Here is a 17,110-nt window from a genome sequence, read left to right as displayed (position 1 = left end):
TATAAGGACCATGAGGTGAGGCCCTGTCCTGGTATAAGGACCATGAGGTGAGGCCCTGTCCTGGTATAAGGACCAGGAGGTGAGACCCTGTCCTGGTATAAGGACCAGGAGGTGAGACCCTGTCCTGGTATAAGGACCAGGAGGTGAGACCCTGTCCTGGTATAAGGACCAGGAGGTGAGACCCTGTCCTGGTATAAGGACCATGAGGTGAGGCTTAGACCCTGTCCTGGTATAAGGACCATGAGGTGAGGCTCTCACTACACGGTTTACATCCAGTGTAAACTTTGGGGGCTTTTTTATGCCTTTATTTATAGGACAGTAGACTGACAGGAAATGGTAAGAGAGATTGTTAGAGGGCATGTGTGGTATTGCAGGGGAGATATTGGGCTTATGAGCTCCAGTCAGTACTACTTGTCAACCAGCTGGTGTCCTATTACCTCAGTGGTTCTCAACCTGTGGGTCGGGACCCCCCAAAATAATCATATTTGAACCTGGGACCTAGAGATAGAGAACTAGTGGATATTGGTGACGTTGCTTCTTATTATTCTCGTCTCTTATAATTCATGCTCACACAATACACGTTGTGACATTAACAGATGTCTGAACTGCAGAAAATGAGGACAATTAAACATATACGAGTATGTGTTTCAGGCTGTGATAAAAGTTTATTTTCACACACATACATATTATCTTACTTTAAAATGGCACAAGAGGCACGGAACACTTTTAAAAAGAAAACTTTAATTTGAACACATTATCGCCAGAGAGCATCCAGTCCAGGTTTATATCCTAGTACGCGGCCGGAAGAGGTTGTTCCAGCGGGCCCTCCGCTCTGATTGGTTGAGGTTGAGCGGTGGGTCTGTCAGCGGGGCTGCCATCTGTCTGCCTGTCTGTGCCTGCTGTACAGGAGCAGAAGGTCTGCACAGCAAGTGTAGACAGGCAGACACACCACAACACTCTCAGCCTGGCACAGCACTGCTCACCGACGCTGTCATATACTGTACGTAGGCAGGAAGTGAGGTCAGAGGAAATGGGACACATAATAGGAATCATACACATGTATGTGCACAGTGACTGCATCGCAAACATGGACCTGTGCAACGTGTGCACCCGTATGTCAGATATACGTACGTGGTTCACACATGCTGCTATAGGGTGGACCAAACTGGACCATGTTGAGTTGGGTGTTTTCTGACTATTGAGCAAATTGTATAAAAGTCTGCCAGAATGCAGCGTATCAAACTATCATTGTTCTTTCCAACCACTGAAACGTCTTCTCTTCTTTAATGAGTCCAATGAGAGCTCAGTGTGTTTAGTTGAGGCCCACTGAGACTGTCTGTCTGTCTGTCTGTCTGTCTGTCTGTCTGTCTGTCTGTCTGTCTGTCTGTCTGTCTGTCTGTCTGTCTGTCTGTCTGTCTGTCTGTCTGTCTGTCAGCCCACTATTCCCTTGCTCTTCTCTCCCAGCAGCACCTGGGCCCTGAAACTGAGCCCCTCCGTTTTCCCCCATTCATTCCTCTCACCATCCCCCTCCAACCCCCCCATTCCCCCCCTCTATTCGTTCACTCTTCCCCTTCCTCCCCCTCTTCTTCCTCTTCTGGGAGTTCAGGCATTTGGAACGGTTCACTCTGACACAGCTGGAGCTGCCCCAAGCCAAACTAAAACGCGCGCTTGCACATACGCACGCACGCGCGCGCACACACACACACACACACACACACACTCGCACTCTCGCACACACACACACACACACACACTTGCACTCTCGCACCCATGCACGCACACGCTGCACAGGCCTTACAGTGCCCAGACTTGTATATACAGTATACAGTACACACACAGAGTCTGATGTAAACAAACTGGCTTGCAAATAGCAGAGAAAAAATATACAGTCACTCAGACAGACGCATGGTCACTCTTCACATAAACACTGCATCACTTGAACGCGGTGTTCCCAGACACAGCTCCAGGCATGCACATTATAGGCACGCGCACACACACACACACACACACACACACACACACACCGTGGCCTACATTTCTTTTCTCTATCAAAGCAGTTACCAATCAGTATACGCACACTTGCACGCACGCACACACACACACAGACGCACGCGCACGCACGCACGCACACACACACACACACACACGCACGCAAGCATGCACTCACGCACGCACGCACGCACGCACACACACACACGCATGCACACGCGCACACACTGCACATCTGCAACAAATAATACTGCTGGCGCACACACAAGCACATATCTGCTTCAGAGTAATGGGATTAGGCTTTCTTTCTGCAGATGTTGATGTGAGAGGACATGCATGCTTAACCACGAGCATCAAGCACTGGTACCGTCCGGACCTGCTGCTATAGGATGACCTGCTGCTATAGGATGACCTGCTGCTATAGGATGGACCTGCTGCTAGGATGCCATGATGCTAATTTGGATTGGGTCGGGCTGGACACCTCTTCACAATGTGTTTACACTGTCTGTGCCCCGCAGCCATGTTAGTCATCCATATGATCTCACTGATGATCAGATCTGATCTGATCTGCATGCCCCGCCACACACACACACACACACACACACACACACACACACACACACACACACACACCTCTACACATTTCATTAGGCCTCAGAACCAAGCCAAACCTCTGCTTCTTCTCTCTTGCATTTCCCGCTCTTCCCCCTCCCCTCCACCCACACTCCCCACCTCTACAGACTTTACTTATTCTGCTATTACCTCCTCCCCCCCTCTGCATTTTTCTCTTTCTTCACTCTTCTCGCCATTCCCTCTTTTTCTCCCTGATTCTATATTCCTTTCTTTTCTTTTCCCTCCCTCTTTCTCTCCCTCTCCCTCTCCCTCTCTCTCTCTCCCTCTCTCTCTCTCTCTCCCCCCCCTCTCTCTCTGTCTTTCTGTGGTTGGCAGTCTCCCTGGGACTGTGCACATTCCTGGCTGGAAAATCTGAGGCTTTGTCCAAACACCAGCTTCCAAGATCTGCCCAGAGAAATCCCACATGGCTGTTTCTACACTGCAGACCTCCCCCTTTGACTCCCCCCCCCCCCCCCCCCTCTTCACTCCTCCAAAGTCTCCCTCCCCCATAGCCCCCCCTCTTCCCCCTCACCTCCATCCATCCACCAATACCCCTTCTTTCGCCTCTAGTTATAGCCTTAGCCAATACTCAGTGGTTCTCTTACTTTTACCATTTCTAGCACCAGAGTTATGGTACAACAGGACGCGTATAACAAGTGTCCATTTAGATCTCCCCTCAAGGAACCCTGGGGGTTCCCGGGACCCCACTTTGAGAACCACTGCTCTGAACTCATTTTCATGCACAGGAACATGGGCCGCCGTACAGGCCGTGCAGCAGCGTTTAGGCCCGTCCGTGTGCAGCGCCGGGCCGCCGGGCACCATAATAGTTTACAGAGTTGAATCTCCATACAACACTGAGCAGACGTACATTCCTGCGCCCCCTCAACTGCCAGGACTCCACCGTAGAGCCTGAAGAAAAACAGACCACTTGCGCGCCTATACACTCTACCCCCCCCCCCCCCCCACCACCTAAAGTTGTGTGTGTGTGTGTGTGTGTGTGTGTGTGTGTGTGTGTGTGTGTGTGTGTGTGTGTGTGTGTGCGCGCGCGTGCGCGGGTGTGTGTGTGTGTGTGTGCGCGCGCGCGTGCGGGTGTGTGGGTCAGTTTGTGTGTGTGTGTCAGGTCTGCTCCATATCTCAGATCCATTAGTCTGTGGGGAGAGGAGACAGTCTCAGACACAGCAGCACTGATCTATGATTCTCCGTGACCACCCTGACACCGCTAGAATGTGTGTGTGTGCGCTCACACACACACACACTCACACGCGTGCACACACGTGCACATGCACACATTCAAAAGTGGTGCCATGGTGTCTATAAACATTATTCAAGAATGACTTTGCGCTGAGGCCACATAAGATAATACCAGGCCCATAAAAAGCTGAGACGCCTAAACAAGAACCATACGTATTCCCAGACGTGTGAGGGCCACACTGGGGGAAGGAAGAATCAGAAGTTAGTTCATACCTTCTCTACCTAAAACATAATGCACCAAGCACCAGATGTTAGACCCAAGCTAAGAAACATTACACGTAAACAGCCAATTTGTTCATGCCAACCGAAGAGATCCAATTCAGTGTCAGTCAGTATACATTTACTTCATTTTCTTGTACTTCAACATTTGACAGAGTTACAAAAAACAACCTAGGTTTCCCCGTATAGCTTAAGAAGAGTACATGCGTGTGTGTGTGTGTGTGTGTGTGCGACGTGTGATACGTGTGATGCCCAATTTGTACTTAGTCGCGCGACGGTGTCCCGTGCTGAAAATAGCCGATCTCCAAGCTCACGACGCGTCACAATGTGACATATCGTGGGAGCTTGTAAATCAGCTATTTTCAGCGTGGGACGCCATCACACTACTAGGTATAAATCAGGCCTGTGTGTGCTGCGTGTCGTCCAGACTTAGCGGTCCATGTCAGCGGTGGAAGCTCTTCCTTGCACAGTCTAACCAATGTGCAGACTACTGTACACCAGTAGTATCCTGAACAGGTAGTCTGAACACTGGGATGACGGAGCAGGACCCTTTACTTTCTTCAGCTTTTTACCGTTTCTCAGCGGAATCAGTCCCGCTCTCAGGTCAGTCGGCGTAGGGTGGATTTGGCAAAGTTGGCAGAAAGGTCCTCATCTTGTGCCATGTCTCATCTCTCTCTTTTTTGTGTCTTTTTTTCTTTTTCTTTTTTTTTATCCCGTCTCAGTGGTGGTGGTCGGTCGGGGTCGCGGGTGGCAGGGCGATGGGGTTCAGCAGCAGACCTCCACTCCTTTTGGTGTCAAAGCCCCGACACACACACGCGCACACACACAAACGATCCGGTGAGGTTTGGTGCATGTTGGTCGATGGGACGTCCATGGGGCTCTGTCCAGAGGCGCGGCGGTATCCAGTCTTGACGTGGCACATTCGCTCATTCGACTCCGGATCTGCACGTTCACTCAGGGACGGCGTAAGGAAATAAGGAGAGAGAGAGAGTGAGAGACAGAGAGAGAGGGCTAGGGAGGACCTTAGCAGCCATATATGGGTTGATGGGACCCTTGGGGAATCAACTTTGGAGTGGTCTGCAGTTTCTCCACACTTTGCCTCGTCGTCTCCACATCTTCTCCAGGTCCCTTCCTCGTCCCACCCGTCTCCTTAGCACAGCCTCACCTCCCTCTCCTCCACAGGTCCTATTCTATCCCTCCTCTTCCTCTCTTCCTGATCTCTACATTATATTTCTACCCCATAAGAACACGCTACACTCTCTGCAAGTCTCCTCCCAGCTCGCTCTCTCTCTCTCTCTCTCTCTCTCTCTCTCTCTCTCTCGCTAGTCTAAAGCGATACCAGATGTTGCTGTCCAAGCGCCAATCTCGTTCTGTCATTTTTTTTCAGCCTCTGTAACAGGAAGTGGGCCCCTCTGGAAAAAAAAGAGGGAGAGAGAGGGAAAGAGGAACGAAGGAAGAGAGTCGTAGGGTTCAGGGGAGCACTGGGAGAGGGGAGACCGAAATGTACCAGTACACTCACATCACCGTCGGTTACCGCAACAGCATACACATACACACACACACACACACACACACACACACACACGCGCATGCACGCACGCATGCACGCACTGACCACAGCTGAGCTTTTTTTAGTGACGGAATGCCCTCGGTTCGTTGCATGGTGTTTCTTTTAATAGTGAGGGCCATTGCTGCTCTCTTCCTCCCTCCTGTTCTCTGTGCCTTCTCTTCTCCAACCCTTCCCTGGATGGGATGCTACAAACTGTCACCATAGCAGCTTCACAGGCCGAGTCTCCCTCCTGAACACGGGGAGCAAGTTGGTGAAGAGAGGAGAAAGAGGGGGGGGGGGCTCCCCGTTAGGAGAAATGTTGTGTTAGAGAGCTTGAGTCAGAGTAATGACTTTCACATGTGGACCCTGCCGCCCTCCCTCGTTTTTTTTCTGTTTTTTTTAACTCCTTCTCTCGTTCCCTCTCTCCCTCACTCTTTGTGCTCCCCCTGCCTCCATGCAGCCTGCTTCTCCTCCTCACTCTGTCCACATCACTCCTCCAACTGTTCTCTGTCATTCATAACGTCCACTTGGTGATGACAGACTATAGACGTATGGCCACTCTCTGTGTGTGTGTGTGTGTGTGTGTGTGTGTGTGTGTGTGTGTGTGTGTGTGTGTGTGTGTGTCTCTCTCTCTCTCTCTCTCTCTCTCTCTCTCTCTCTCTCTCGTTGTTAGTGGCTTGTTAATGTGAGTCAGACAGTCAGGCAGGCTGTAGGCCCACACACACTATTTTGATACAAGCTTTGCTAGCAAAGTGTTCTACACCTTCTGTTGTCTCCTCCTCCTCCTCCTCCTTCCCTCCCTTCGTTTAGTACTCACACTGTCCTGGACATTTTCTTGTCTGTGCTCATTGATGTTATAATTATATCTTAATGTATCATATTTTCACTGTGCTGTGATTTTCTGTCAATATTTTAGTAGACTTGTTCCTAAAATCCTGGTATCAGTGAGCATGTCAGTCTGTGCCATTCAGCCCATACCACATCATTTATCACATGATCATCATTACAGCAATCAATTATTTTGGATTTCTAATGCTTCAGTTGACGTTGCTACTGTTTCATATATATATATTTTTTTTTGTTATCAAATGTTTTTTTATTTAAGACAAAAAATCACAATAAGATACGTTAACATCATGAATGACTAAAGAAAACAAGAAACAAAAAACACAAAAACAAACAATCCCACCCACCCCTCCCCCCGAGACCAAAGATGCCAAAAAATGTCAGTACTTTTACTACTGTGCAAATGGGAACAAAAAATAAATAAATGAATGAAAATAATAATAACAATAATAATAATGATTAAATCATGCCCGTAACCAAATCTGCAATATTAGACCAAATCTCGATGTTTTCCTCTTTTGCACCATGCAATCTTGCTGTAGACATTTCTAGATAAATGATATCTAGAAAGGTCAAAGCCCATTGGCGAAATGACAATGTATGAGGCGGTTTCCAGCGTGAAGCAACCATCTTCTTTGCGGCTGTTACGCCAGCAAAGAAGACACGAATACGGGTATTATTTAATAGCAACTGGGATACGTCATTTAATAAGAATAGAGATGGGGAGGGTGTGATGTTAATTTGTAGTATAATCGAAAGTTTAGCAGCAACCAGATTCCAAAATGTGAGGACATCCGGACACTCCCACACCATATGAAAGAATGTACCTATGGTGTTCGGAGTGCAGAAAGTGCAGTTATGGTTATTTAAAATCCGCATAGCACACAATCTGCGGGGAGTTAAGTATGTCCGATGAACAAAATTTAGATGAATTTGCTGATGATCAGGATTCCTAGAAGATAGGGCAACATTAGACCACACTGTATCCCAGCTCCAATCTGGATCTAGATTTGGTATGTCATTCCTCCATACAGTATCGACAGCCAAGGTCCCATAACTAGATTCTAATAAATAATCATACAATATGGAAACAAAACCTCTTGACCTAACATCACAGATAAGTCTATGCAAAGGGTGCATTGCAAGGGGGGTCTGCCATGGAACCCCGTATGTCCTCATGGCAGTTCTCAATTGTAGATAGAAAAAGAAAGAGTTACCAGGCAAGTTAAAAATATCACATAAATTCTGGAAAGAACGTAAACCATTGACATCAAATAAATCACCCAAAGTATGAATCCCCTTGGAACTCCATCTGGGAAAACGAATAGGACGATTGTCCAAAAGCAAACCACCATTGTTGAACACTGGGGAAAACGAATTCCATTTCAAATCAATCTTGCGCAATTTTTCAGCCGCTCTCCATACTGTTACTAACTGAGAAATGATTGGCCCAAAGCGAACTTTGCATTGATTATTCGTTATGTTTGAATAGATCAGATCTCTCAATTCAACAGGATGAACCAAACTCTCCTCAAGCTCTCATTCATATATATTTTTAAATGTATATTTATTCCTAGATCAAAACTTCCTAGTTCTCAAACTTTACATTTCAAGGACCCCCATTTACGGGTCCAATTAGTACACTCTCAGAGTTACAGAACTGTAAGGGTCCATTTGGAACCCCTTCAAGGAACCCAGAGAGTCCTGGACCCCACTTTGAGAACCACTGTCCTAGATTGTTTTAATTTATTATCGGACCGATACGCAAGTTATGGGTATCGGGAAGGAAAAATTGATCTGTACATATTCTCTCTCCAAGATAAATTGCAGTAGTATATAGTATGATAGTATCCTATTTTAATCTTCTTCTTACCTTCCATCCCTCCACCTACCCTCACCCTTCCCTCCATTTTTGTCCTCTCTCTCTCTCTCTCCCTCAGGAGAAGGAGAAGAAGTTCATGCTTCCTCTGGACAATCTGAAGTTGAGAGATGTGGAGCGGGGCTTCATGTCCAGCAAACACAGCTTTGCCATCTTCAACACAGAACACAGGTTTGTGCGTGCGACGTACGTGCATGTGTTCACGAGCTATCAACCCGCACAAACCGTCAACTGCCAACACCCATCAGAGATTTAAGTGTTGAGGAACTGAGTGAGTGAGTGAGTGAGTGAGTGAATGAATGAATGAATGAGAATTCTCTCCTCTTTAGTTTGCTTACTGGAGCTACGTTGATGTATTAAGCCTTGATGTTTGATCCATGAGGCCATGAACACATACAATAAAACACTGTGTGTCGCTATAGTACACAGAGGGGACAAGAGCACAAGGCACAATACATCATTCCTGTTGCTAGGCGATACAAAACCTAACCACTTAAACCCTCTAGTCTCAGTCAAACGGTTTTTAGTGTCTGTACTCGGACCACTATACCAAATCTACGTAATTAAGTGTATAACATAATAAAGTCCCTCCTCTCTCGCAACTTGATTGGTCCGTCGACCAGAGGGGTGACATTAACTCATGGTTAAAGTTGAGATGGTTTCAACTTGGAGCGCCTTCCAAAACGCACCAACTCCTGAACACCAGGGACATCGTTCAGAGGAGACGCACATAAAGTAGTTGGCTTGCACATCTGCTATTCCTGAAATATTTCGGAAAATCTTGAAAATTAAAATGTCTTAATCATTTTGAATTTTCTTAACGTAAAATATGTCCTCCTGACCTCTCTTCATTCTATCTTTATATCCTCAAAGATGTTTAGTGGAAACCAGGGCCTTTGTTGTTTTGTTTGTGGGTATGTGCCAGGCAACTGAGGACAGGGTTGGGCATGGTGAGAGTTTATGTGTGTGTGTGTGTGTGTGTGTGTGTGTGTGTGTGTGTGTGTGTGTGTGTGTGTGTGTGTGTGTGTGTGTGTGTGTGTGTGTGTGTGTGTGTGTGTGTGTGTGTGTGCGTGCGCACGTGTGTGTGTGTGTGTGTGTGTGTGTGTGTGTGTGTGAGGGATAGAAAGAGAGTGTGTTTAGGAACTGGAGTTAAACCATAGCCTGGCTGATTGTACCAGAGCATGTGGGCTTTGTTTATAATTCTATGCTATGCTGTATTCTCGGAGCAAACTGTGTGTGTGTGTGTGTGTGTGTGTGTGTGTGTGTGCGTGTGTGTGTGTGTGTGCGCGCGCACATGCAGAAACCGCAGCATACCGACGGCAGGCTCATTAAGCAGCTAATCAAAGCCAGAGAGCTTGGATCAGAGATGAGGCTGCTCTTGTTTGGAAAGAATTGCTCGACTCACCACAAAAAGGAGGGAGAGAGAAGGATTGGACTGGAAGGCTTGAGGGGAGAAAAAGAGGGGAGATCGTATTAGAGCCATCGGCCAGGAATGTGTCAAAGTCTGTCCGATGGCGCCCCCCCTTCCTACTCCTCTCTCTCCCCTGCATATTGAGTGAGTGTGTGTGTGTGTGTGTGTGTGTGTGTGTGTGTGTGTGTGTGTGTGTGTGTGTGTGTGTGTGTGTGTGTGTGTGTGTCATTGCAGCGGTTTTGTGACTGTGTCCCTGTCTGACAGTAATCAAAAACCTCAGGAAACTCCTCAAACCTACAGTAAAGCAACCAAGGCTGTAGTGTGCAGAAATTCCTCCGAATGAGGGAAAACACACTTGCCCTGCAGTTCAGCAGAAGAGAAGGCAGCAGAGGAGGAAACAGATTAAAAAAAAGAAAACGTTGGAGAAAAAAAAAAAACGGTTGATTTGAGTAATAATTCAGTTCAGACAGCAGTTTCATGTGTGCTCTTGAGTGTTTACATGTGCGTGTGTTATTCTTACGAGTCATGGACCTTTGTGCAATTGCACTCTGGTATGGTCATTCTTGGCTTGCAGCTCCTTTGCCGTTAGCCACCGCACCCTGCCTCACTCCTAGTCTATGGTCCAGCCAGGCCTAGTCTAGTCCAGTCTCACGTAGACAGATGAGGAGATCTCATACCGATGCATCTGGTTGACATCTAAATGCAATGTAGTCAGTGGATAGAACAGCAGAGAAAACGGCCTACGCTCTACTGCTTTGAATACAAATCATATTACCGTCCCATATCGTCTCTGTCGGGTGGAAACCTCATAATATGTCAAAAACTGTTTCTGATTCAATTAAAAAAATAGCAAAGGTAGAAGATCTACTACTTTTGGTGCTTTTGTCAATTTAGGAAAAAAGAAAGGGGTTTCTGCCCGTGGATATGAAGTTGCCAACCTAAACTCTTTTAGTCATCCATTGTCGTTGCATTACGTCTCTGAATTGTTTTAGGCCTACGTGAGACCAAGCCTAGCCCATCCTAGCTTAGTCCATGCAGTCACAGACTCCCAAATCTGTAGCCATTTTCTTCACCCTCCTGCACAGCACAGCTCACTGTGGTTACAAACATGTGTTGCCTTCTCTGTCTCTCACTCTCTCTCTCTCTCTCTCTCTCTCTCTCTCTCTCTCTCTCTCTCTCTCTCTCTCTCTCTCTCTCTCTCTCTCTCTCTCTCTCTCACGCTCTCTCTCTGTCTGTCTGTGTGTGTGTGTGTGTGTGTGTGTGTGTGTGTGTGTGTGTGTTTGCGCGTGCGTGCTTGTTATGAATGTGAGCGGAGAACAACAATAGGACGAGAGAGGAACAACAGAGTGATTAAAAGAAACAATGTTTAACAGATGGGGGACCAGACCACTTTTTCTGCTCCGGATTCTCGTGCGTTTCCCGCTCTCAGTGACGTCGCTACCTACAGTATACACAGTTACGCACAATACCATTTCTACACTCTCAGAGTTAAATGAACAGTGATTTTACAATATACATTGGGGTCCCAGAGATAGAAATGCCATTAAATAGGGGACCTTATTCAGGTCAAACCGTGGGGACCCTTGAAATACTACTAGAGCCATAAAAATCTTCTCTTATGGGGGGTCCTCTTATGGGGGGTCCTTGGCATATATTTCAAATGGGGGGTCTACGGGCGAATGAGTGTCATTTTGAAGGTCCTTGACATGAAAAGGTTTGGGAACCACCAGGAGACACTAGAGATGGACCAGGAGACACTAGAGAATAGAGATGGACCAGGAGACACTAGAGATGGACCAGGAGACAAGAGACAGCAGAGAAGCTGCCTGAGATATAGATATATCATATATAGATATAGATATATACTACTTACGTATTCAAGTACTGTGCTTAAGTAACTTTTCTTTTTTTTAGTTATTTTAGGTATTTTCAATTTTCTGTAGCCTACTTTTACTACATCTCAGAGGCATCTTTTACTCTTTTACAATTATTTTAAAACTTTAGTTACTTTGCAGATTTTGAAAACATGCATTATCAACATTGTAGTACTTTTTCCACCACAGAGAATGATAGAGTGAGAAAATGATGAATAGATCAGTGATGAAGAGGAGTCGTAGTAGTCATGAAAGAAAGGTCATGTGTAGAACAGCGGTTAGGGGAGGAATGTAAGGCTGTTATTTTTTTGTACGTGTGTGTGTGTGTGTGTGTGTGTGTGTGTGTGTGTGTGTGTGTGTGTGTGTGTGCGCGTGTGCCTGCCTTGAGTGTGTGCGTGTGTGTGTGTGTGTGTGTGTGTGTGCAGTAAAGTAGTCAGTGTTAATTATTTAAAGCCGCAGTCCATAACTTTCATGTCCGACCCCGTGATTCCAACCCGGGTGTACACTGCGTGAGGGACCACATTTCTACCACTCTGCCAATAAGGCGTCCAGGTTGAGATCTGGTCTCTGTCGGGTGGAAACCTCATTTGTCCAAAACTGTTACTTTTCAGGATTCAAATTCAAAAGCCGCGAAAATTGCAGATTCGCAAGCTCAAAATACACCACTTGGCCCCACCGCGTTCTGTGCTTGTGGATCTGCTACTTTTGATGCTGTAGTGTGAAGTATAGGGCATTCATTACGAAAAAACACAAAAGGTTACAATTATGAAGATAAGAGAGTTTTCGGCCCGACAGCAACGACATAGCTGTCAGACAGAAGGGGTCCTCCCCAACACAAGGGTCTCAATGGAAGAGCAGGGAGACCATCTCCTCCAACCACCGTACAGTCTAAATGTCTCAATGGAAGAGCAGATCCCGTGTGTGTGTGTGTGTGTGTGTGTGTGTGTGTGCACGCATGCTGTAAAATCGTGTACCAGACTTTTTTCCGCGCAGCCTTCCTTGCCTTGTGTGTTGTACTTTGTGCACATTCGACAATGTGGAAAGCATTTGAGTGTTGATGTTGCCGCCTGGGATATGTAGTTTCCTGAGACCTCTGACAAGCATTGAAATGAATTGCAGGAACGTGTACAAGGACTACAGGTTCCTGGAGCTGGCCTGTGGCACTCAGGAAGAGGTGGACAGCTGGAAGGCGTCTCTCCTGCGGGCTGGAGTCTACCCCGAGAGAGTCACTGTCAGTACCCTGTGACCCCCAATTAAACCCAACACTGACCCTAGCTGTGGGGGACCATGCACCTGTCCTCACCTTAAACATGCTCTAATAATGCAAGCTTAGCCTTCGTTAACCCCCAAACCTCCCTGCCCATCTCTCTCCACTCGGTTCTCTCATCCCCTTGCTAGAGAGAGAGAGAGAGAGAGAGTGAGAAAGAGAGGGAGAGAGAGTCCCCCACCCCTTCAATCCCGTTCTGTCGTTGGCTCCTCACTGCTGCATTCTCGGCCTATGATGTCACTGTGTGTGTGTGTGTGTGTGTGTGTGTGTGTGTGTGTGTGTGTGTGTGTGTGTGTGTGTGTGTGTGTGTGTGTGTGTGTGTGTGTGTGTGTGTGTGTGTGTGTGTGTGTGTGTGTGTGTGTGTGTGTGTGTGTGTGTGATTGAGTGTGCATGCGGTGCTTGTCTGTTTCTAATCAACAGTGTTCTCCTCCGTCCCTCCGCGTCCCTGACCCACCCCCTTATTTCTCCTCCTCCCCCCACTCCTCCTTCCTTACCTCCCTCCTTTTGTGTTTGTTCCTCGTCCTCCCCCTGCTCTCCGGTTGCTCCCTACTTCGTCCCAGTAGTCACAAGTACAAGAGCAGATGACATAAGATATAACTCTAACCTGCCTGTGGCGAGATAAATGCCTAATTCAAGGTCCCTGAATGACGCTTTTCGCTTTCCGAAACGACCTGCAAGCAAAGAACATTACGCATGGTGATGTGTTGTTCGCTTGTAGGTCGGTTCTTTTTTTGACACCTTTGTGTGATGATGAAGTGTATTAAATTACGCTTATCCACAATCAGTTCGGACCATAAGCATTACCATGTAATGTGCAAGTTCATGTTCGCAGTGTAACCAAGAGCGCGAAAAACAAAGTCTTCACAACCTTTTTGCCGTAAATATTCAAAGATTTTCCATAAATCAACGGCCTATACAAGCCTGAAATGTGGTGCGGAAGAGGCGCATTTTTTAGCTTCTCGATCTGCTACTGTTGCTGGCCTTGAAAAGTAATCGTTTTGGACATAATGAGGTTCCCACCCGACAGAGACGATATAATTTGCATATATACGGTATATTCCTCTCTCTCAGGTGGACGGGGAGACGAGTGGAGGTTCTTCTGGCGACTTGACGGATCCACAGTTGGAGCGTCAGGTGGAGACCATCCGTAACCTGGTGGAGTCCTACATGAACATCATCTACAAGACCGTCAGGGACCTCATGCCCAAGATCATCATGCACCTCATTATCAACAATGTACGCTATATATATTTTTTTTACTCAAGTAATATAGAAATAGAAATCTGTTACAAGTACTTGAGTAAAATGTGCAAATGTATTGTCATCAAAATATACTTAAAGTACCAAAAGCTAAAGTTTTCAAATGTATAAAATGTTCATAAAAAAGAAATCCAGCGGATCTATAAGCTTGCACTGTGAGCTTGTAGAGCCCATCACACACCGTCTGCGACCGTCTGCGGCGTGACGCGTTGCCGTGCGGCGCCGTCTGGAAAATAGAACTGTGTTCTATCGGCGCGCCAGGCGACGCGACGCGGCGGACGGAGCCGGTGTGCGATAGGTTCATTGAAAATAATGGAGGCGGCTGTGTCCGGCGCACGGCGCCGCGCGGCGGACACAGCCGGTGTGTGGTGGGCTTATGTCGGCTATTTTCAAATAGCCAAAGTATATAGACTGAAGTGATTAATGTATGTTTTTTAATAATAATCAAACATCATACCTCAAAAGTGTACTTAAGTACAGTACTTGAGTGTATGTACTTAGTTACTTTACACATACCCATACTGACAGAAGAACAAATATGTTCTTTCTGTTTCCTTTGTTTTCTTTTTCCGTTTAGCTTTTAAGTTAAAAGCTCTACACATCTCTATCTACTATCTCTATCTCTGCACTTTAAAGTGGTTTGTCATCTTTTTGCTCCAGTTTGATTTTCAGTATTATGTTAGCATGAAATTACGTCATCTGCTACCCGGTCCTTGTGTGTTCCATGTCTCAAATAGGGAAAATTATCGTTTAATAAAAGAAGGAAAAAAAGGAAGGAAAGAGAGAATAAACAGACCGTAGGAAAAAAATTAAATCTCATATCAGTTTTAGTCAGTCCACTTAAGTACATACACATACAGAAGACTATGTTTATTCTATCCACTTAAATCTATTACCACGGAAGAATATAAATTTGCTTTAAGGGAAATACCGTCTCCTATATTGTCTCTCTCTGTCATTCTTTCCTTCTCTCTCCCCCTCTGTCTCTTTCCCCACCTTTTTCTCTCTCTCTCCTTCTCCCCCCTCTCTCTCTGTCCCTCCATCCCTCTCTCTTCCTCTCTCTTCCTCTCTCTCCCTCCCTCTCCCTCCCTCTCCCTCTCTCTCTCAGTCTCTCCCCCTCCCTCCCTCTCTCTGTCTCTCTCCCTCCATATACCTCTCTCTGTCACTCTGTTTGTAATCGCTCTCTGTAGGTGAAGGAGTTCATTGGTTCAGAACTCCTGGCTCAGCTCTACGCTCTAGCAGAACACACAGAGCTGATGGATGAGTCTCCGGAGCAGGGCCAGCGCAGGGAGGAGGTGCTGCGTACACACGCTGCCCTGAAGGAGGCGCTCTCCACCATAGGGGACATCTCCACATCCACCTCCTCCACCCCTCTGCCTCCGCCCGTAGACTCCTCGTGGATACAGGCCTGCAAGTAGGGGACGGTAGACAAAACCCTTGTTACCTAAGCCCCCTAACACTCAGACAGACAGACAGACAGTCAGTCAGTCAGTCAGTCAGTGAGGGAAATTCAGGTCTTCAGTGGTTCCAGGATCCAAAAATGTCCATTGACTGAATCCCTTATCTTAATTGACACCATATTTCATCGTTACAGTGGCTCTTCATATACCCAACCCTGTTCGGAACATCTCGCAAGTCACTTCAAAAACCACTGACCTCTTCCCTTCTCTCTCTCTCTCTCTCTCTCCCTCTCTCTCCAAGGTCCACTACTCCGTCCAGCCCCATAGCCGGTGCCACCAAAGCTACGGCCCGTGGCCTGGCCCCGACTGCTCCGCTTGTGCCCGCGGCCGCTGTGCCCGTTCGTTCCGGACCCCCTGTGCCCTTGGCTGGCGCCGACGGTCTCCAGCAGCAGCACGTCGGCCGGCACAGCCGCGCTCCGCCCGGCGTGCCGAGAACGAGGTACGTCTGCGTGCAACCGCATTTTGGATCAGCCGCTGTGCTCAACATCCACTGTTATAAACCCCGCCATTTTATAGATTCTGTTATCCTCTCTCCACCCATTATGTTACTCGTGCACAGACGTACATATGTGTACGCACCGCATGCACACACACACACACACACACACACACACACACACACACACACACACACCAGCAGACTTTGGGCTACAGAAGACATAGGGGGAGAAAAGTGTGTTATTTGAGCTGGGTGGGGGTCTACTGGAAAATGTGTTTCTCATATTCTCTTTCCCATCAGCCACAGCAGAGACAGGCCTTCTCTTTCTGTCCAGCTTTCTACCGGAGCCAGAGACAACAGGCTGAGCTCTGTCTTTCTCCTATACTTTTCATCTCTCCTTCTTCACCGCCTCCCCTTCTTTCTCCTTGCATGCATTTGTTTTATTGCCTTCCCCCATTTTCCCTCATGCAATATCTTTCTTTTTTCCCTTCCCTCCTCCACTGCTTTCTTTTATTTTTCTTCACGTCGGTTCCTCCCCTGCTCTTGGCCCGTCTCTCCTTTCTCTCTCTGCCTCATTTCCTCTGTGCTCTCCAACGGTTCTTTAGGGCCTTTCCCTCTTACACCCAGTCTCTCTCTTTCTTACACCCAGTCTCTCTCTCTCTCTCTCTCTCTGTTTCCTTCCCTGACTCCTTAGTCCTTTCTCTCGTTCCTCTCCCTCGCTCCCTACCGTCTCCTCTCCTTGTCTCACAACCCTTGTCGTATTTTGTCTTTCTCTCATGCATGCACCCACGCATGCACACACACACACACACACACACACACACACACACACACACACACTCATGCACGCACGCACGCACGCATGCACGCAGTCCAGGTACCCATGGGTCACAGCTAGCTCATTGTACTCTCATTACAGTCGTGTCAGACAAATCCAAATCACTATGGCTACCTACTGTACCAAAGTCCGTGGCTAACGAAAATGACTGTTTTGATTTTATGTACTGTCACACATTTGTGGGTTTGAATAAGAATCTGCGAGCAGAAGATGTGA

At 47.2% G+C, this 17,110-nt stretch overlaps 1 protein-coding gene across 3 annotated transcripts in view; it reads left to right on the top strand.

The window, feature by feature from the left end:
- dnm3a (dynamin 3a) overlaps positions 1-17,110 on the top strand; it is a 46,094-nt gene that overhangs the window by 27,180 nt on the left and 1,804 nt on the right. For 2 of the 3 annotated variants that reach the window (XM_080770977.1, XM_080770976.1), the window contains 5 exons: positions 8,407-8,516; positions 12,750-12,861; positions 13,969-14,133; positions 15,348-15,571; positions 15,859-16,056. In XM_080770977.1, the coding sequence (XP_080627103.1) occupies positions 8,407-8,516; positions 12,750-12,861; positions 13,969-14,133; positions 15,348-15,571; positions 15,859-16,056 (809 nt within the window). Of the gene's footprint in view, positions 1-8,406; positions 8,517-12,749; positions 12,862-13,968; positions 14,134-15,347; positions 15,582-15,858; positions 16,057-17,110 lie in introns of those variants that run through there. The other variant, XM_080770978.1, reaches the window with a different exon arrangement.

The sequence above is a fragment of the Protomyctophum bolini genome (genome assembly GCF_963924005.1).
Source record: "Protomyctophum bolini genome assembly, chromosome: 8".
Classification (NCBI taxonomy): Eukaryota; Metazoa; Chordata; class Actinopteri; order Myctophiformes; family Myctophidae; genus Protomyctophum; species Protomyctophum bolini.
Note: the sequence above shows the minus strand (reverse complement) of the source record. Positions and strands in the feature narration are given on the sequence as shown.